The following is a 22,843-nucleotide window of genomic DNA, read 5'->3' as shown; positions in this document are numbered from 1 at the left end:
TAGTATAATTAGATAAAAAATTACAATCTGTATAAAGGTTATATTTCGAACGGTTATATATATAGGGTATTAATTACAAAATGTAATTTTACAACATGATTTGTGGCTGATACTCGTCTATTTTACTTCCTTCAGGAAGAATCAACTTCAAAAATTCTACCAACATCTCCCAAAAAGTATGTAAAATGATGAACCATTTACATTTATGGCAGTTTTGAAGACACAAAGTGACTTTCAATTATACAATTTGTTATTGAGTTGGCTCAAGGGCCCAGCAGTGGCAGCTTGGTGGTGCATGGATTTGGACTTCCGAACCGTCCAACTAGAAGTCCAATGTCTTGACCACTGAGCTACCACTTCCTGTATTCTAGATCATTGTCTATATCTTAAACCCCCAGATTACACCACCTAGGGTTGTATCTAAAACTATTAGTCAAAATCTATAGCATCCATTTATCCTGGTCATATTTGCAGTGAATCCAAAGAACATCCACATCACAACTATGTACTTGGTGGGGACAAACCTTAATTCGGATACTGGACCCTATGCATACTACTTACACACTTGTTCACACCTAGGATCATTTCACATAACCAATTCATCTACATCCATGTTTCTGAAGTGAAAGGAAAAAAACATAAGCCATGGAACCCACAGACATTAACAAGGACTAGGTAACTTTTAATGGTTTAAAAATTTTTGATAATGCAAAATTGCACTGCTTACTAAAAGGCTATTGGCCCCCTCCCTGTGGAGAAAATAGTATGTTAACCGAAAAGTTGCCCATAGAGGGCGATATAGCCTTTTCTAAGATCCATTTAAAAGGTTTTCATTCCTCTCGGTTGCTGCTATTTGGTTGTCATCAGCAGTGTGAGGTATAAACAAAAGGCATTCGAGGACCACTTTAAAAGTAACATAAACATCCTGCATTGTCTCTTGCCATTGAGGCATTCAGCATTGCGATTCCTTCTCACTGACGGGAAAGTATCCATCCTTGGTAGAAACTCTTCTCAGTGGAAGACCATCCCCATCAGCAACAAATATAACCTGCAGTTTCTCCTGCTCCTGCCGTGTTATGGGCAGATCAGGGGATGGCTTGGTCAGCTCATGGAATCTCTAAAGATATAGAACGGAGAAGAAGGAAAAGAAGTTGTTGAAGAGGTTCAAACGAATTGTAGAATTTGGTGTCTTCTATGTTGCAATAGCCGAACCACCTCTCTTAGCGTTCCTTTGGCAGTGCCCATCTTATATACGATCCACAGAGGGATACAGACCATGGATGACAAAGCCAGAAGCCAGCCCAATGTATAACCCCACCATGGATACACATACTCATTGTTGTACTTCAATGGAGTATACTTAATCAAAGAGAAGGCAAAGGTACCCTACAGGAACAAAAATATTAATGACAAAAGAAATAAAAAATGTCAAAAATCTATAGTGAATTAGGATGAATAAAGGAGTAGCTTGGAGCAAAGCAGGGTCATATGGTGTAATTACAATATACATTATGAATTATGAAATCTAGTTTTAAAACACCAAACAAACAAATGAATAACAGATATAATATGTACATATTTAAGAAACTTACTAAACAAGTGGCTGGAGTCAGGAACAACCAGCAGTACTTAATGTAGGGTCCAGGTCGATAACCAATCATGTCCTCAATGTTGTCATAAAAACGATCAGCACCTAGAAATGATTTTCAGACTGGAATATTAATACCATAGTTTAACATTTGTATAATTAGTGTTTATAAATTGAATATTATTTATTACTTTATTATCCAGGCTCTATATTGTGTGCAGACGAGAATAGGTGTATTAGAATTATATATACACCCTTACAATTGATCTAATGTTAGAGGTGGTAAAACAATGCTAGTTTGCATATTATAGCTAGCATAACATAAGGTCAAAAGCATGGTAAGGCTGAAACCATGTGTCACTGTAAAATGCACGATTGGCGAAACTGCTAATGATAAAATCCAGTTATTTGCGTAAAGGCACTAAAGAATTGTAAGTGTATTACAACAGAAATATTAGAACATTTTTGGAAATTAGGTTTTGTGGACACCTTAAGATACCATAAGGTTTGTATGTCCATTTTAAACATCCCATTTGCTGTTATAATACCCTCCACTCTATTGGGAAGTTGTTCCACTAGATTTTGGAGTGTGTTTGTGGAGAGTATGTAGCAATGTATGTGAGGTGAAGAGGCCTGGAGTGCAGTCAGTGTTCACATTTAGTCAGAGCTCTATAGCAGGCCACTCAGAAACTTCCACTCCAAGATACAGTATGCATACCATATCTTCATATCTTTAGCTTTGTGCGCAGGGGCATTGTCATGCTGGAACAGGTTTGGGTCTCCTAGTTCAAGTGAAAGGAAAATGTAATGCCACCATATCCAAAGACATCTTTGTGGTGAGAGTTTGAGGATAAATTACATATGGTTGGTGTCCCAGGGCTTTTGTCCATGTAATGTTTATATCCTATACATCTTTGACCTTAAGTAGCTGGGCGAAGTAATGTTTTTAACCCCGCCCGCAAAAAATGAAAAGACACTATGTGTTAGAAAATTTGGTCAACATATTCTTACCATAAACCCAAGCAATGCAAATAGTCTCAAAAATGCCAACAAAGAGAAGGCATGTCCCACTGGCTGCATAGTAGTCAAACAGCTGGAAGACATACATACCACCCTACACCAGAGACAAAGACAGAGACAGAGACAGAGTAAGAGTGAGGACCTTGACATTGTCTCACATATCTTTATTTATTTCATTATGAAATTTTGACTAACAGGCCACCACTGGTTCACTGGTAAGACTGATAAATGTGTCATTTTTTTAATATACCAGGGTCTATAATATTACACAATTGCTTGGCCATTGTCCTACCTCTGTCAGCATGATCAATCCCATGAGAAAGGAGAAGAGGGCCACAGCAAGGATCAGGAGTTCTCTGCGGTTTTTACGACGAAACACTGACGGGTACATGTCGATTACGGCCGTCACCAGACTCTCCACACAGACAAACTGAGAGATCAAAGTAAAAATAAAGTCAGTAAAATGTACTAGTGGAAATCCTTCGTGCAGTGACAGCATTACAAGAGGATGGTATTACAACTGGATGAGCAAAAGGTCAAACAAGTAAAAACAAATGAGCAGCTAGTTCATGAAGATGAATGGATTCGAATAATATAGTATAAAAACAAATAAAAATATATGCATATAGTATATATATTTTTTAGGAAAATATACTATTTATAACAACAAACTCATGACTATAAGGATGATATGTAGTTATTAAGTAAATCACTACTGCTACCAGTCACTTAAGCTGATTGTTCAGTCGACTATAATTATATCAGTAGTCTATAATAAAAAGAGAATTCATTGGGGAAAATATGTTATTACTTTTTACATTCAGGAACTTAGCACATTCGTGTTTCACCTGACTGTCCAGGCCGAGCAGCACAATCATAATGAAGAAAAAACAGGCCCACAGAGGAGAGAAAGGCATCATGGAAACAGCACGTGGATAAGCAATGAAAGCCAATCCAGGGCCTGGAACATCAGTGTAAAATATTTTTATTTTACACACATATTTACACATCATGTATTGTTATTATGATGTACTGTTCTTTAGATGTTGCAAATAAAAAACACCATATAGAAAATGCTATCTAATGCTAAGTTACATTATCTACACAATATCATGGAAACATGACTGTTCCATCCATACAATATGTACTTCTTTCCCAAACTGTTGAAAAAAGAAAGTTGAAGGCAATTGCATAGGATGTCTCTGGATGTGGTAGCATAAAATTTGGAGACCCAAAACTGTTCCTGCATGAACAGAAATACATTTTGGTTTAAACTGACTTTGCTAACACCCTTTTGATACCTAACACTGAATTAAAATCTAATAGATTTTTAATTGATATATATATATATATATATGTATATTTATATGATATATATATATATATATGTATATTAGGGGTGTAACGATACACGTATTTGTACAGAATTTTTTCAGTACAGGACTTTTGGTTTAATACACTCGTGTACTTAATGCAGTCATTTTTATGTGCTGAACATCTGAGTTAAAATCCCCTAAGAAACGTATTAGGTGGTGGACCACAAGTTTGTTTAGTCTCTGCCTCGCACTCTGAGTGCATTTATCATTATTATTATTACTATTATTATTATTATTATTATTATTATTATTATTACTAAACTTACACAGCAATGCCATGGGTATAAAAAAGAACGTCTTCGGGTTACATATGTAACCATGGTTCCCCGAGAGAACGAGATGCTGCATCAGAAACGCTTTGGGAAAGCCAAATATATGGTTACATACGTAAACTGGAGACATTCCCGTTCAGGAACCCGAGCTGCATTAAAAACGCTTTGATTTACCAATCCCTGCCTAGTGTGGACGGGCACAGCTAGATCGAAGAACAGTGGCACTGAGGTTGAGGCTATAGAACCTGACAAAGGTCAGCGTGGTGGTCCAGCCCGCAGTGTTGGAAATGTCTTGGAGGGAAACCCCAGAGGACAAGGCCTTAGTGGCTGCCACACTTCGAGTGAAGTGCACTCTGACTCCGAAGGGAGCGGGGAGACCAGAGAACCCATAAGATGAAAAAATTGTATCCACAATCCATCTGCTTATTCGCAGGAAGACCTCTCCTTGGAGGGCCATTGCAGACAAACAGCTGCTCTGACTTCCTCCACAGTTCTGTTCTGTAGACTTATATGTCGGTTAAGCTTCTCTTGGTCTGGGGCCTGGAAGGGAGGAGGAGAGAATGCACGGAGCCTAATAGGTTTTGGGACAACCTGAGTCTCAAGAGTGAGCGGTTCAGCTGATGCAAGTCCAGTATAGCAGTGGTCCCCAACCCCCAGGCTGCAGACTGGCACCGGTCCATGGGTCAATTGGTACCGGGCCACACTGAAAAAATACATAACTTACATTATATCCGTTTTATTTATTATCTGATTCTGAATGATGTTTTATTTTGGAAAATTACCGGATTCTCTCTGACACATCTGTCTATGACTCACTCTTAATGCATGTCAAGATGCTTGCCTCGGTCACATGTCTTACCTACATCTGCTTCCTTCTTGAAGGGGCTGCTCCGGCCAGTAACACATAATACATTACCGCTAAATTGAAACCCCTAAGCTAGCAAAATGAACAAAAAACAACACCATGGATTCACGTTTATTATTATATTTGGAAAATACCAGTTTTTATGCCGGTGGTATCATTTTATTTTGTTGTATTTATCCGCCACACCTTAAAGGCCAGTCCGTATAAATATTGTCTGACATTAAACCGGTCTGTGGCACAAAAAAGGTTGGGGACTGCTGCACTATAGGATGCAACACTTTTTCGGGAACTATAAAGTACCGGCTGTTGAACTCAACCTCTCTGTCTGGTGGAGGGACCACCTTGATGGCCACCTTCCTCAAAAGAGTGTTTACTTCCTGTTCCATTATTTAACAGCACTTAGGGCCACATCTCCTATGTCCAGCTCCCGCAGCAGATCGGCCTAAAAGGTCTGTAGCACAGCCATGGTGAGCAGGCAGCCTGTGGCCTGACCCGCTAATGGAAAGCGGCTTGGTGGAAAGTGCTGGGGCTTTGAGAGACGATGCATCGCCAGGGGAGAGATAGCTAGCTAGCATCTCTTCAATCCGGGGGATCGCCCCATAGCCACACTCCCTCAGTCCTATATTCAAATATAGCGACACCCTGGGACTAAAGGGGCGGAAGGAATAAAGCCTAGCCCACGACCTGGACAACTAGATGTGCAGGACTTGGAAAAAAGAGAAGCCCCAACGCAGAGGCAGTGAAGCGAGTTGCAGGAAGTGCTCGTCCAGCTTGCTAGGTGGACAAGCCTTCTCCTAATCAGCCGGCCACTCTATTTCGAGTTTGGCCATGGCACGGGTCACTACCTCTAATAGCTCCTCGAAAAGGCCAGCCTGAGGGGTAGTCTTGGGGGACTCGGAGACCTCCATCCATCCTTAGAGGAAGAGCGGCAGAGCTAAGAACTCTCCTCGCAAATCGAAGAAACCGCTAAAAGGCCTGCTTCCAAACCTTGCAATCAGGCACTGGAACGGGCAGGTGAGGGTGGGGAAATAGACAAACACGTCTACAACCCCTCTGCAAGGTCCACTTGCGAGCCCTAGGTCCTGTAATATATATATTATATACATATGTTAATATTTTGGTGGATCTTTAATGTTTTGGAACCTGGACATTTTGTTATGAAGCATGACATCATGGATCAAATATAAGGTATTAAATAAACACCTGAATGCCTTTGCCAGAAAGCTTGAATGGTCATTTTGGATTTACAACAGGACACTGATCCAATACACAAATCAAAATGAACACAAAAATGCTGTCTTCTTCCTCTTCTTCTTCCATCTAATAAAATCTATTCTAATTCTGTCCATCGTCGTCACTCCCATTGAACCATTGAAAATCTCAGCATCTTTAGCTCTGCCACCTCCAGCTCCACCTCCTGTCTTTTAGTCAAAGCCACTGTCTCTAAACCATACAACATCGCAGGTCTCACAACATTCTTATAAACTTTCCCTTTCATTTTTGCAGATACCCTACTATTACAAATCACTTCTGCTATAACTCTTCTCCACCCACTCCACCCTGCCTGCACTCTTTTCTTCATGTCACTAACACACTCTCCATTACTTTGCACTGTTGACCACAGGTACACCTTCTCCACCTCTTCTCCCTGCAACCACACCCACACCCCTCCACTGCCCTCCCTCTCATTCACACTTGTACTCTGTCTTACTCCTACTGACTTTCATTCCCCTTCTCTCTAGCGCGTACCTCCAACTATCCAGGCTCTTCTTAACCTGTTCCCTACTCTCACCAGAAATCACAATATCATCCGCAAACACAAAAATGCTATACTGACTACAAATCAAGGTCCTGTCATGGCTGATTCAGTCCCCTGGCATAAACCGCATAGAAATGTCACAAAAACATAAACCTTTGAGGTGAACTGAAGAAGAGAATCCACCAGCATGAACTTCAGAATTTGAAGAATTTGATTTAAAGAGATTCTGTATGGAGGAAGGATCTCAGATCCTTTGCCATGTATTCTCCAACCATATCAGGCATTATAGAATATATCTTTTTAAGGGTTCCAATATTATTGGAAGACACTTTATCCAATTTTTTTCCACACAATTGAAAACACAATTTAAAATGCAATACACACCTGATTCCGCTACCTCTGAAATAGGGACGTTTTGCTCAAAAGACATGAAACCCAGGATAGAAAAAATTGCAAATCCAGCCACAAAACTTGTGCCACTGTTCAGGAAGCATAACGCCACACAATCTCTGTGGGTAAAAAGTAGAGAACAGCAAACTTACAGAGATATTTACTGCCAACATAGCTTTAAAATCTTCTTTCAGACATGGATGTATAATAAATTTTTCACATTGAATTCGCTTATTTATTCCTTTTTAATCCTTTAGTACATGCTTGACCTGACTTTTCTACATTTGTATGGCTCTATGTATTTACCTGGATCTTATCTAGCACTTTTCCACCATTATGTAGATACACTACATAGACAAAAGCATTGGGATACCTGATTATTCCAGGTTTTTATCCCCAAACTGTTACCACAAAGTTGCTGGCATGCAATTGTAAAAGATGTCTTTACTGTTACTTGAACTAGGATTATTTAACAGATTCTAGGATCTGTTATTCACAAAGCCCTTTCCAGGAAGATATGGCTTTTATATGGGTTGGAGTGGAACATCTTGAGTTCTGACCGCTATATTTGAATTTGAATTGCTTTGGGATGAATTAGAAACCCTGACTGAACCCCAGGCTTTCTCACCTCACTTACAATACATCAGTACCTGAGTTTACTAACACCATTGTGGCCAAATGAGCACAAATCTCCACAAGCACACTCCAAAATCTAGTGGAACATTTTCCCAGAAGAGCGGTGCTTATTATAACACCTAATAGCGACAAAATGTGGAAAGGGATGTTAGCAATCTTATAATAATCTTATGGTCAGGTGTCCACAAACTTATACCTATACAGTGTATATACAAGTGTAATACATTTCATAGTTAACAGATATTTTTTGGTTGAATTACGGCATCCTTTCAATATTCTCACCTGTAGCAGTTGTTGTTGTATTTATTGTAGCTACCAAGTGCTGTCAAACAGCCCAGACAGATAGCATAAGAGAAAAAGATTTGTGTTCCTGCATCCATCCATACCTGGAAAAGATCAGCAGAATGAGAATGAAGGTAAGATTTAGTTCCTCATCATCTTAAGACCGGAATACCGCAGTCTACTTTCTGGCCAGTCTGTCTCTGAAGTACTTTTAATCTCAAGATCTCCCATACTACACATTACTATACTCCTTCCACTGGTCATCTTCAGCTTCTGCATCACTGATGCTTGTCTACAAAGCCAGAAATGGACCAGCATCCCTCTTCCTACTGTAGCAGGACTCTCAACCTAACACTGCACCACTCCACCTCTCTCCTTCTGTCATTTACCACCAGATTTAAGGCATTTGGTAGATGCACTTATCCAGAGTGAATTTCAACTGAACGGTTAAGGGCTTTGCTGCAGGGGCCCAGCAGAGATAGCTTGGTAATGCTGGGATTTAAACTAATGATCTTCTGTTTTCCACTTGTTTCTTCATCCTAGCCACATCAGTAGTAGTCATTAAATTATATCTTAAACTCTTCCTCTTTCAGTAGTACTTAAATTAGCACTTCTTCTAGTCTTTCTAGCTATATTCTCTTCCAACAGATTTTTTAGACTGATGGTATTCTTAGTCTGTGTCCTCATAAACTATGATCAAAGTGCATTTATTTGTAAAATTTTTTGTAAGTCACTGTAGATAAGGGTGTCTGTCAAATGACATAAATGTAAATGTACTGATCAGGTGTAGAAATTCAGGGTGAAGTACAGTAGGAACTGACCCGGTTTTAACTTGATTGTGGGCTTCATTCATATTGAGTATCATGCATATATATGGATAGTAGGGATAATAAGATTGATTCTTCGATTTTAAAAAGTGTGCATCGGATACAAATTGCCATTTGTTTCACGATGCTTCGATTTTGACATATTTGCATCGGTTTAAATAATTTATTTATATATAATTCTTAGCACATGCCCTATACTTTTATTATTTTAAAAGTAACTGATAGACCGATATTTTATATGTAGTTTGATTTCTTCTCATGAAACTGTCTCTCAGCACCACTACTGTTATGTGAATATGACATATCAGAACACTACAGAAACCGAGGCATGTCCAGAGAAACACATAGAATATAGATTAACATGGCAGAGGTAGAGCTGCATCTTCCTGGAAACAGAACAGGAAAAGAACATCTGCTTTTGTTTAATACTTTTTCTATAAAAAAGGTTATTGCTTTTTATCTCACAATTCTAACTTTTTTGCTCACAATTGCGTGATACAAACTTAAAGCTCACAAAGCTCTGTTTACAAAAAAGGTAACTCCCATATTTTGTAAGAATTACATCTCGTGGTTTCCTATGGTGCTTTGCCAGAAAGGGGCAGAAATTAATTATAAACTCACAATTGCGAGAAAAAAACAAACAGAATTCTGACTTTATAAATCGCAATTACGAGTTCATATTTTACAATTCTGCCTTTTTCCTCGCAATTGCAATGCCGTGGAGATGGCGCTAGCTTCTACTTGTGTCTGTGTTGCTGTGATTCCAAGGTATACCCTAGTATTGGTAAATGGTAAAATATATATATAAATATATATAAAAAAAGAAATAAAAAAATAGAAAGTAAGAAAAAAAAGGTATAAAGGCAAGCAGTCTTTCTGGCTATGTGTGGCTTGTCTGGGAGCAGAGCATGCTCGGTTGGAAAGAGTTGGCTGCCCACATTGCGTTCTTATGTCCATGCGGACACTCCTCTCTAGAAAAGTGCTCCCGCTTCTTGCGGTTCTGGCCCCATTTCCTTTGTGGTGAAGTGGTGACTGAGTTTATGGGGGTCGCAAATGGATCTGCCAGAACCAGCGCTCTCTTTCTCAAGGTTTGAAAGCATGCCTTTTGGTGGTTTCTTCCCCATATGAGGTGAGCGCTGTGCTCCACCTCTCTTCCTCAAGGGAGGGGGAGAAGATGGACATTAGTGATCTCGTGAACGACACCCCCCCTACAGCCAGTTCTGTTTGAGAAACTGCTGCAGGTAGTGACTTCTGCTGTTGCCAAGCTGTATATCGCTTGGGCTGATAAGCAGAAACTACGTCCCCTGCGCAAGCTGAACGAATGTTTCCTGCAACCTGCGTCACTACCTCCATGACATGGCCTGCCTTTTTTTCCAGACCTGCACACCGAGGTGACCAGGTCATGAAATAAACCTTTATAATAATAATAATAATAATAATAATAATAATAATAATAATAATAATAATAATAATAATATTAATAAAAATAATAATAACAATAATAATATTAATAATAATTCAGCCCACCTCTTCAGCCCCAACATTTCTCTTTACACTAATGTAGTAGGGATGAAGAAGTGCAGTTGTGGGATGATGCCCATGGTTGAAGAGATGCTGGATGGCTATCTCTACCTGGGTGCTGCATCGTCCCTTAAAGCTCCGGTCCTGCTCACCAAGCCTCTGAGGACTACCTCAGCTCTTGTCGGCAAGGCTTACATGGCAGCAGGTGCTAGGCATCGTGAAATTCAGAGACGGAGTGTTGCCAGAAACAAGGGACCTTGGGTGACGTTCCAGGCTGAGGCCCAAGGAAATTACTGATCTGAGAACCGTCATCTTTAATAGGAGGTCTTTGGCCAAGAGATCCTGATGAGTCAGGAGTTTTTAGGGTCTCTTTAGGGGTGGGGCGACGTGCACCTCAGTACACAGTGCCTGCCCCTTCTCGATGCTTTTAGGGGATCAGCTCATAAACTTAGCCTTCATCCAAGTATCCAGTGAATGGGGGGCTCACCACCTCTCAGGAGGCCCTAAAGCTGTGCCAGGGCATAGCCCCTCGAGAGACTGATTCCCTTAAGCGACTATCTGGCAGCCTGGAAACTCCTGCCGGACGTGTCTCAGTGGGTCGTGCGCACTGTGGAAAAAGGCTATATGATTTAGTTTGGGTCTTGTCTCTCCCGGGTTAACAGGGTGTGTCACACTCTGGTTGGGTTGCCCTAGCAGGTTCTGGTTATGGAACAAAAAGTAGAAACTCTCTTGAGAAAGCAGCAAGGTGGTCCCTCTGTTCGACAGAGAGTCCATGTTCTACAGCTCTACAGTACTTCATAATTCCCATGAAGTATGTGGGCTGTGTTCTATTTTAGATCTACATAAGCTGAACCAATCTCTAATGAGACTCAGGTTGAAGATGCTCACCCTGATGTCCCAAATCAGGTCAGAGGACTTGTTCGTCAAGATAGATCTGAAGGACATGTATTTTCACGTATCCATCCACAGGAAGTTCCTAAGGTTTGCTTTTGTGGCTGCGGCTTACCAATATCGGGTCCTTCCATTCCGTTCCAGCCCAGCACTCTCACCCTGCACCTTCACAAAGTGTGTAGATTTGGCTTTGTCTCCGCTGAGACCGCATACTGAGAGAACCACCTATCTAGGCATAGTGGAGGCTCCACCTGGAAATGGTGGTGCAAATATGGAGAAGATTTTACATAGCACAAGTGGACCTGTTTGTGACTCAAGAGACGTCTCCACCTGTACACTTTCCCTCTGTAGCACTGCTCCTGGGAGTTCTGAAGCGAGTTCGCCAGCCGTTTCCCCTTGGCCCCATGCTGGCCAGGCTGGCCATGGTTCTCTGACCTGGTAAACCTTTTCTCTCAGGCAGGGGGCACGTTGCTTCAAACTCACCCTGAGCTGTGGAGGCTGTGGGGCGATGGTCTTTTAGGCTGAGGTCATAGAGACCATTCTCCAATCCAGAGCTCCCTCCACGAGGAGGTCGTATGCTGCAAAGTGGCACCTATTCACTACATGGTGCGGAAGTCACCAGTTAGACCCTGTTAACTGCCTGGTTGGCTCATTGATGGAATTTCTTCAAGAACAGTTCACCAAAGGGTTGTCTCCTTCCACCCTAAAGGTTTATGTGTCCTCTATTGCGGCTTATCATGCTCCACTTGCCGAGCAATCGCTATAGAAAAACCCGTAATTGACACTTTTCCTCTATGGTATCCTGAGGCTGAGGCCTCAGGTGCGACCCAGAGTAGCTGTATAGGACTTGGCCATTGTCCTGGAGGCCCTGTCTGAGCCCCCCTTCGAGCCTATGTCTAAGCTGCACTTAAAATTTCTCACAGTCAAGATTTCTACTGGCCATCTCGTTTCTAAAGAGGGTTGGGAACCTTCACGCCCTTTCTGTGAGCCCCTCCTGTCTGGAGTTTTATCCAGGCATGGCCAGTGCCTTCCTCTAACCCAGACTGGGGTATGTCCCCAAGGTGCCCTTGGCTGTCCCACGACCAGTTCTGCATGATTTGTTGTCTGCCTGAAGCAAAGGAATAAAAGCGAACTATCTGTTTCATATTGAATTGCACAGCACCATTGCATCGTATCGCATTGTGTTGAATCAAATCAAAATCAGATCATGCTGTAGTAGGGGTGAATCATATCACATCGCATTGGTAGCTGCTTCATGTGTATTTTTAATGTATTGTATTATTGGCTATGCTTCAAGATGCGAATCACTCAGTTTTGGAGATGCAAGTCAATAATGGATAATGATAATCTACATTATAAATTGCGGCTCAGTTGCAGTCCTGAGATAGTATGCACACGTGAAAATGCAACAAATCCATTTTAATCTAAATACTATATACTACAAATGAAAATGCATGTGGTTAAACTGTGTTGCAGACAAAACTTTTCTATTTCAAAATACAGATATGTAAAACAAACATAAGAAAATTCAGTGGGATCTTCTAGGGGAAATAGCAACATAATGGTTAAGGCTCTGGGTCACTGATCAGAAGTTCAGGGGTTTAAGTCCCAGTATCGCCAACCTGAAACTCTTTGGCAAGGCCCTTAACTCTCTGTGCTCCAGGGGTGCTGTAATATGACTGACCCTGTGCTCTGACCCCAGCTTCCTAACATTGCTTAGATATTCGTAGAAAGAATTTCACTGTGCTGTAATGTACATGTGACAAGTAAAAAGCACCTTCATGAATATTTAAAGTATAATGTTAAACAAAGTTCTTAAAAAAGTGAAGACACTGCAGCTATTTAAGCAGATTAATACTGAATCGGTATGTCCTTTTGCTCTTTTGAACACTTCCCTGTCTTTTTTCCCATGGGAGAACCCTCATTTTGGAACAGATGGGGAAACTGGAGCAGAGGTCAAAATGCACAGCAGGACACGCCATAGAGATGAAACAAACAATGTTTTTCATGCAGGGTGACCAGCTTTAGGGTACATCAAACACCTGGTCGATACTCTCCAGGATAGCAAAGAAAAAACTTTTTTTTTTTTTACACGAGAAAGCCTTAGAGGAACTAGGTTTCATGCGTGACTGCAAAACAGACCATAATCTAGCAAAATAAATGACAGCACACTTCACTTAAGTGCCTTTTTGTAAACCTTCTCATGTCGTTAAAAGGTTATATGGATGCTTTGCAGCTTTATAGAACACAAGCGAGGTTTTTTTCCAACTCCTGTACAACATGATGGAATATATCTGATGGACAGCAAGTTTAAAATCTGGCTTTCCGAGTGAGTGATGCTGAATACCTGTGGATCAGCCAGACGTCCTAGATCAGGGTAAAGATAAAACTGGATGCCCCGTGATGCCCCCGGCAAAGTAATCCCTCTGATTAGCAGAATCAGCAGCATTAAATATGGAAAGGTTGCAGTGAAATAAACCACCTGGGAAGCCACAACAGGTACACAGGAGCATTAAACACTCATCTCTGCTTACAACATGGCATGGGATTTGGCCGAACTCATTATGTTTCCATTAATACCAATATAAATACAACCTCATTCCAAAAAAAAAGTGTAAAATGTCAAAAATAAAAACAGAATGCAATGATTTGCAAATATCACAAATTCATATTATATTCACCATAAAACATATCAAATGTTTAAACTGAGGAAAATATTGATTGAATATCGAACATTTCTAATTTGATCGCTGCAACACGTCTCAAAAAAGCTGGGACGGGGCAACAAAAGTCTGGAAAAAGTAAGTGTTATTAAAATTATACAGATGGAGAAACATTTGAAAACTAATGAGGTTCATTGTTAACAGGTCAGTAAGATAATTGGGTATGAAAAGTGTATCTTAGAGTGGCAGAGTCTCTCAGAAATAAAGAAAGGCAGAGCTTCACCAATCTTTAAAAGACTCTACTTCTGAAAGACAAATTTCCAGAATAATGTTCCTCAACATAAAATTGCAAAACAGCTATATCTCATCATTAACAGCACATAATAACATCAAAAGTTTCAAAGAATCTGGAGAAATCTTAAGGAACAAGGGCGAAAATCAATTTTGGATGCTGGTGATCTTCGGGCCTTCAGGTGGCACTGCATTTAAAACAGTTTTGATTCTGTAATGGAAATCACTGCATGGGCTCAGAAACACCAACTTCAATCATTTTGAACACAGTTGCAATGTCATCCACAAATGCAGGTTAAATCTCTACCATGCACAGAAGAAGGCATGCGTGAACATGAGCCAGAGACAGCGCCATCCTCTTTGGTCCAAAGCTCATTTAAAATGTACTGAGTCAAATTGGAGGACTAATTTCTTTTTGGAAACCAAGGACACCAAGTTCTTAAGACTTAAAAGGAGAGGGAACATCTGGCTCATTATCAGATCTCGGTTCAAAAAGCCACATCTACAATGGTATTGGAGTGTATTAGTGCCTGTGAAATGGGCACCTTGCACATTTGGAAAGACAATGCTGAATGGTATATACAGGTTTTAGAGCAACAAATGCTCCCATCTAGAAAATGTATTTTTTCAGAGAAGGCCTTGCATGTTTAAAGAAGACAACATTTACATATACATTTTACACAGTGTCCCAACTTTTATGGAATTGAGGTTGTATATAGGGATATTTTTCCTTTTCAAAAGTATGAGTATGTATATTAAACCCGATCATCTTCCCATTATCTCACCTTTCCAGTAGACTTGACGCCCTTCCAAATGCAGAAGTAGCAAAGAATCCATGCAAGCAGCAGACACATGACCATGTCCCAGTGCAGCTCTCCAATTTCATCGATACCCGAGGAAATCCGCAAGACTCTTCTCCTGAACAAAGACAACAAAGAAACTTTGAAGCTTAATTTGGGCCAAGTCAGCGGTAAGGACTAAGCTATTTTGTAGGTCTTTTGGTTTGTGACCACAAGCAATATTGTGCTTATAGGTTTATGGATTTTCTTTACATTTATTGTGTATTTTTACTCAAATAGGTAACATTACTTGTAGCTAATGATAACTCCACCATTATGAACACATTCGGCAATTAAAACCGTCCGTGTGGAAACATAGATAAATACTGTAGATAGATAGATAGATAGATAGATAGATAGATAGATAGATAGATAGATAGATAGATAGATAGATAGATAGACAGACAGACAGACAGACAGACAGACAGACAGACAGACAGACAGACAGACTTTACCTTATTGTTCCCAGAGAGACATTTATGTATTACAGCAGCACAGAGACTAAAAGTGTTACTAAATATAGCTTACATTGTACATCAAAATAAATAATAAACTTTTGTTAAGTTTACATAAAGCAAACTGTAGAAAAACAGTAATGTACTGGCAATCCTGCTGCTATTAGGCTACTTTAAGTCTAAATCAAGAAAACAAAAGCTGTAATTGAAAAATCCAAAAGCCCAGAAGAAAGCATATAAATAGCCCTTATTAAGCGGAGTATACCAACTGCTATGATTTACACACTAAACTAAAGCATTCTGTGCAATAAACTCAGTACTTTGTTTAGCCTCAAATACAAAACAGAGCTATTTATGAGAAAAATATGGGTGGAAGTGCAAGTTTTTCTATTATACTTACTCCCAAAATTCAGTAACTGGGGAGGTTACATTCTCCATATGACTCTGGTCGATGGAATCGTGTCTTCGCTGAAATTCCATGCATGTATCTAAACAACATCATTTATTATTAGTAACAATCAAAGCATAATGCGATCTTAGGTTTTTTTGTATGCACTGTTGCATACAGAGTTACATGAGTAGACATTGTATAAGGGCTGAGAAGTACATGTGAAATTAACACACCTGTGTTCCAGGTGTTGTTGCAGGAGGACCATGGCAGGTCCCAAGAGAAGGAAAACGACAGATAAAAGATTCCCCAGGCCAGAACGATTATGTAATAGATATTCAGTAAGGCTACTATGACTTGAGTGGCATAACCAATTCCTGTATTGAAAAAAAGAGTAATATTAGGAGGGAAAAAAGCAGCATTAGGTACTGTCCCAAAAAGGTTACAAATGTTGTTACTGTGGTTTGAATCAAAATATTCCCTCAGCTTATCAGAAACAGACTGTATTAACTGTCTAATAACTATTTTGATAAGAAAAATGTGTACCATTCCCAGATATTAAAACACCAGCCATATGTGGTCCATCACCTGTTTATTCCCCGTTGCCACAAAGTTGGAGGCACACAATTGTTTTTGGATGTGAAAGCATTAAATATTCCCTTCACTTGAACTAAGAAACCCAATCCTGTTCCAGCATGACAATGGCCCTGTGCATGAATACAGCTCCATGAAGATATACTTCAGTTGGAGTAAAAGCTCTTGTGTGACCTTCTATTAAGCATCAACCTCATCCCCTTTGAACACCTTTGGGATGAATTGGAACTCTGACTGTACCCTAGGCCTCCTCACATCACCTACATCAGTACCTGACCTTACTAACACCCATGTAATTACATGGATCTCTACAAGCACACTCCAAAATCGAGTGGAACATCTTCCCAGAGAGGTGGAGGTTATAGGGACTAAATGTGGAATGGGATTTAAAAAAGAAACTCATAAGAAGCTTATGGTAAGGTTTCCATTAACTATTTGGTACTATTAACTGTTTTGGTAATAGTGCTTACACCCGTGTTGCTGTTTTAAATGACAAATGATTTGATTTGTTCAGAAATACTATACCAGTATACTCAGTTCTGATTTGTCAGAAGTTGCTAATTAATTATCTAGATTATCAGGGCTTTCACAGTAATGTCTGAACTAATTCAAATTCAGGGTTTATATTCAAATTCGATATATATATTCTAATTATAAGCATTATTTATTGTAAAAGAAAATGCATAATTATTGAGCTATTACATTTTTTATTTTCTGTTTTTGTGTTTGATGAGTTTTTTAGCAACAAAAAAGTCTTTAGGATAGAAAATTCGGGCTTCCCGATGTCCTGCAAATGAAATCAATGGGATTCACTTATTTTAACTTGCCATATTAAAGGCATTAGTTTGCCTCATAGATGTTCTATAATGAAAACTGAACCTCAATTAAGTCTTTAATCAGCTAAAAAAAAAACACGATTTCAGATTTTAACTATTAAATTACACGAAAAAATTTTTTGTGTGTGGACAAAACAATAGGTTACAGTAGGCTGTATTAAAAAGGTGATTTGGGTACATTATTTGAACAGTCAGGAGGATAAAATCCTCCTCAAACCTACACATCAGCTGAAATGTTTACGACAGATCATTAGTCTATTGATCATTTTATGATTCAAATAGACCAAACATTATTACTGCCTTATAGTACACCTTGGAGCTATTCTAACCTTCAAACAATGGGCTGATTTTCCTCCAGCAGGTAACTCCCCCCTCACTGGTGTACTGCCCCAGTGCTGTCTCTAGAAAGAACACTGGGATTCCGCAAGTGGCGAGGAAAATTAAGTATGGGATGAAGAAAGCACCTGTGTGGTACATACACCAAAACAAATTAACACCAAGTCAAAGAAAATTTACAGAATAATAATAACATACTGCATCATATATGATGTTGAGAATGAACACCAAGAACTTGTTGGTTTGGCTTAGATATATGGAGCTAATATTTTCCCAGATGTCCGTCTTCCATGGACACATTCCACTGACTAATCAAACAACATCTGGTGACGTCAAGCCGGAAAGCTTTGTTTTCAAGAACTCAACAGATCAAGAGGTCAACTTTGTGGCCACCTGGCAAACATAAAAACAACTCAGACACTCTCGAGTCAGAATTCTATTTGTGTTATTTATTATATAGAAAGATTCAAACGATTTATTTACCTCAGTGTCACTTTAATATTAGCACATGAGAAAAATCACACTGGAACACTTTAAATTTGGATTACTGTCAATATCTCTCATATATTCATTCCCATCCCTTACTGTCTAATTCTATATATATATATACACTGTATATAATACACTATTATTCTTTTTACATATTCAGGTTTTTTTTCTATTATATATTTGTATACTTTATAGTTACACTTAACCCCTTTATTATATTTGTATACTTTTGTACTTTATATTGAAATTTTTTTAATTTCCTCATATTCTATCTCCAATTTCTATTACACGTTGGACAATCGTAAAAAAGCACTTTACTCTATGTCATACACTGTGTAAATGTGTAGGTGACAAATAAAATTTTTAGGATGATCAAGATATTAATATTTCTTTTTTTGTGTGTGTTAAAAAGAGAGTGTCATAAGGAAGCTTTACTGAAATACTAATATAAACAGTGCAAGGGTAAATTTCTAATTCCTGCACTAAATGTAATTCCTGCAGCTATAAAATGGGCTCTGGAAATTCTGCATTCATAATAAATGACTGGTCATGATAATTATTGGTATAAAAGTATACAAAATAGTTTATTTTCCAGTGAAATAAAGCTGAACTTGTTTTTACTACCAAAGTGTAAAAGTTGAATAGTGACATTTAAAATCAATCAATCAATCAATCAATCAATCAATCAATCAATCAATCAATCAATCAATCAATCACTCAACCATCAGACTCATATATACTAACAAACAAAACCTTTTAACATTCAACATATTCTACATCTTGAGTGGTTTTAGCTTCACAAATAACTTGTCAAAAGTTTGGAAACACCTTGTCTTTTATATTTTTAATTGACAAATGTTCCTTTTGTTTATATTTTACACACTGGATAATTTAATGGTACTTATTTTGATCAAACTGCTCCCTTAGGCAATAACAGTAGGTTTTGGATGAAATACATGCAGCTATGTCACATTCCACTTCACAAGTTTATATTTATATCTGAAGCACATGCTAACTCATTATATACATGTAGGGGTAATGTATGGTAAATGGTAAATGGAATACTAAACCAAAACGACTACCATTCAATATTTCATCACCATGCGATTCTGTCTGGACTGCGGACAATACAAGACGATAACCCGAAGCATACGACCAAGCACTGTATCTTTCATGGCATGGCCTGTTAGTCACCGCATCTACATCCTATTGAACTGCTCTGGGATGAACTGGATCACAAGCTTTACAAAACTAAAACGATTACAAATATACATTTTAAATGTGTAAATTAATTTCTAAGGTTATTCCTTACAAGTTTATTACTAACGAGTAAAGCAGTGGCAAAAAAAACATGAGATGGTGTAAGAAGAAACCTTGAGAGAAACCAGACTCAAAAGGAAACCCATCCTCATCTGGGTGACACGGAACGTCCATTTATTATAATTCTATAAAACTGTTTAGGTTATTAGCTGCTCACTGATGGAGACTTAAGAGCAAATCTGTTCATGATGATTGTAGTTCTTAGCCATTGTAGTAAACATTTCTTAAGTTCTTTATTAAATCTACAGTAAATAAACTTCTTAAAAATAAAAGGCAAAAAACTTTAGACTAGCATTAAGCAAGTAAATACTGTCACAAATGTCTCAAGCTTACCTCCTCCATTTTTATAACAGAGGTAAGGGAAGCGCCACACGTTCCCTAATCCAATAATTTCTCCAGCTACTGAAAGCACAAACTCCAGTTTATTACTCCACTGGCCCCTGTCCTTCATCTTCTCATCAGTGATTGGTACAATGTCCAGCGGTCGATTCAAACCATTGGATGAATCCATCTTGGCCCTTATATTCTTTTCTCCTGGGACAAAATACAAACATTCCATGAAAAGACAAAACAAACAGGAAGTACACTGACTTTCTTTATTTTCTGACTAAAAAGATAATAAAAAAATAGTTCTTTATTTATCTTTATCACCCCATCGCACTGCCACATCACAGCCTTATACTACATCTATATCTTTTGTATATATTTTTTTATATATGATAATAGGAACATTATAGCCATAATAAATCATAGTACTTTGGTTACTTAAGTAAATTTAAAGGCAAAACTTCTGTTCTTTTACTCAAGTGAAAGTTTTTACTTTTACTGGAGCAATATTTTACCTTGTGTATTTCTGCTTTACCTTTTTAGATATCACATGCCCATATCATTGTGCTAGGCTGAACTCACGACAAACGGTAGTGACTGAGTGCAGCATTGAGGCGTATAATTGTGACCCAGTATAGACATTAAAAAAGAGCTCTTTCTGGACAACAAACAGAAAACTCTCTGACTTTGCTCACTCCTGTCAGCTTACATTAAAATCCATTCGGACCCACCAGAGTACGTTTTGTTCGAATAGAGAAAGAAAGAAAAAATCTCTCTAGAAACTGAATCTAACAAATTAACAAACAGACTGGATAATAAGAGGCTAGACAGTGGCCCATACACTAAAGGTCCAGTTCACAGGGGTCTGAGCATAAGCACATTCCAGACCTCCGTCTCTCTCTCTTTCTCCCCAGGGGTAATAGATATAACTGTCGCCTTGACATAGTTGAGGTTTTAAACAACAAACGGTGATGGCATCCTGCAGTGCCAGAAGCCTTGAGAATGTGCTCTGTTTTTCCCCCAACTACCCCCCTCCGCTCTGGAGCAGAGAGGCAGCCAGCCAGCACCAACTCACCCTATTTCCAATGAGGCTGAGCACTGAAAAGGCAAGGCAGGGGGAGTTAAGACTCAAGCTTTAACAAGGAATTGGTGGGAATGAAGGGTTGGCATCGAGCATTGAACAGAATAGGCCTGAGGGCCGAAGGTCTTTGTGTTTGAATCAAAACCTCAATGCCAGGCAGCTTGATCACAGTTTACCTTGGTTTTCACAAGCTCATGGGGCTGGAAAAAATAAGGGGCATGATTACCAAGCAGAGAAAATTCACATAAAGTTAATAGAAAAAAAAAACATAAGATGTGCTCTCTGCTGAGTAGGTGTGAATTTTCAGAAACAGAATCGCTCTATTTTTGGAAATGGCTGTCATATGACATAATAGTGGACAATATCTGTCTTGCAGTTATGAGGTCATAGAATAAATATTAATTGGACAGAAAAGGAACAAGCAAATACTTATCATAAAATGAAAAGATATCGTTTTTTTTTCACATGTAAAAAATAAAACATATGAACCGGTAAAAAAAAAAAAAAACTCATTATTTAAATAATATAAAATAAAATAAAAATTACAGATATTAGCTTAAGATATAGATTTTTTTTTTTTGGCTCAACATTTACATAAGGTAAAGGTTTTTTTTAGTTAGTTTGTTAATTAATCTGGCAGAACCAGTAGAATTTCCAAAAACCAACAATGAACAATGAGCCTCTGTACTAATTTACTAAAGTAATACACATTTACAAATAACCTAAAAATCCTGACCAATATTTGACCAATTTGGTGCTCAATGTCGTATTAAAGGTCTAAGAACAGGCCGAAAATCAGTACATATTCAGTCAATTCTGCCTATTTTTGGTAAATGCTAATAACATTTATACTTTGTGTACTTTCAATATATTCGGAAAAAAACAACAACCAAAACCAGCAAATCTATAACCTTATACTTGGCATATAGGATAATAGAGATAATATGCATAATAATTGAATAATAAACTTGTTCCCAAACATGCAGCTGACTTTACTCACCTGGCATTGGATTGGTGTGTAATGCAGTAATCAAGTCGGCAATGTGACCAGGAAATTTGACGATTTGACGATTTAATGTGAGTGCAGGCATGGGAGGGATCCGGGTCCATCTCTCCACTTAGCCCTCAATGAAGTGTTACCAACTCCTCCCCCTAATTTTTTCATTCATGAAACAGCACATTGGAGGCTTGTGGAGCCTATGAGAGTGACAGGAGGATTACATAACTTTTTTTGCCCTCCCGCTCGGCCCACAAAATGTCTCAAAGACTGGCACACGGTCAGAAGGCCACCATGGCCAGTTCTCACTGCCTTGACTAGCAATGTAACATCGTGAAAGACCACTTGACTAGAAAAAAAATACTTTTTCAACAGTCCGCTGCAATAAATCAAATATAAAAAATAATACAACCCCAATTTCAAAAAGTTCCCAAAACCCATATTTTATTTGCAATAGAACATAGAAAACAGAGCAAACAAGGTAGTTTTGAATTTGATGACTCCAACATGTCTCAAAAAATGTAGAACAAAAGTCTGCAAAAAGTAAGTATTATTTAAATTAAACAGTTGGAGGAGCATTTTGCATCTTTGCATTTTGTATTTCCATCATGCAAAGAAGAAGGCATGCATGAACATGTTTCAGAAACACTGCCATCCTCTCTCAGACTCTTTAAAGTGGATTCAACAGTAGCATAAATTATAGTATAGTTGTTTCTTCTTAGTAAAAAAAAAAAGTAAATTATTTTAGAATTGGGATTGTATATTTGTGTACAATGATTTGACCAGATGTTGTTTGCAAA

At 38.6% G+C, this 22,843-nt stretch overlaps 1 protein-coding gene across 3 annotated transcripts; it reads right to left on the bottom strand.

Moving 5' to 3' along the window:
• Nucleotides 1-661: 661 nt before the first annotated feature.
• slc6a13 (solute carrier family 6 member 13) lies at nucleotides 662-22,198 on the bottom strand. 3 transcript variants are annotated; one of them, XM_083546333.1, is made up of 15 exons: nucleotides 22,047-22,198; nucleotides 19,972-20,172; nucleotides 17,823-17,957; nucleotides 16,300-16,440; nucleotides 16,076-16,163; nucleotides 15,167-15,299; nucleotides 13,775-13,909; nucleotides 8,189-8,292; nucleotides 7,265-7,389; nucleotides 3,457-3,569; nucleotides 2,901-3,038; nucleotides 2,600-2,702; nucleotides 1,593-1,693; nucleotides 1,216-1,386; nucleotides 662-1,117 (listed from the first exon to the last, which is right to left on the bottom strand). In XM_083546333.1, the coding sequence occupies exons 1-15, from the start codon at nucleotides 22,135-22,137 to the stop codon at nucleotides 953-955; spliced, it is 1,944 nt and encodes a 647-aa protein (XP_083402459.1). In that variant the 5' UTR covers nucleotides 22,138-22,198; the 3' UTR covers nucleotides 662-952. The 3 variants fall into 3 exon arrangements, with proteins under 3 accessions (XP_083402459.1, XP_083402461.1, XP_083402460.1); XM_083546335.1 differs by having other exon boundaries at nucleotides 22,038-22,150; XM_083546334.1 differs by lacking the exon at nucleotides 22,047-22,198 and adding an exon at nucleotides 21,041-21,246.
• Between the last annotated feature and the right edge of the window lie 645 nt (nucleotides 22,199-22,843).

The sequence above is a fragment of the Silurus aristotelis genome (assembly GCF_946808225.1).
Source record: "Silurus aristotelis genome assembly, chromosome: 7".
Lineage (NCBI taxonomy): Eukaryota > Metazoa > Chordata > Actinopteri > Siluriformes > Siluridae > Silurus > Silurus aristotelis.
Note: the sequence above shows the minus strand (reverse complement) of the source record. Positions and strands in the feature narration are given on the sequence as shown.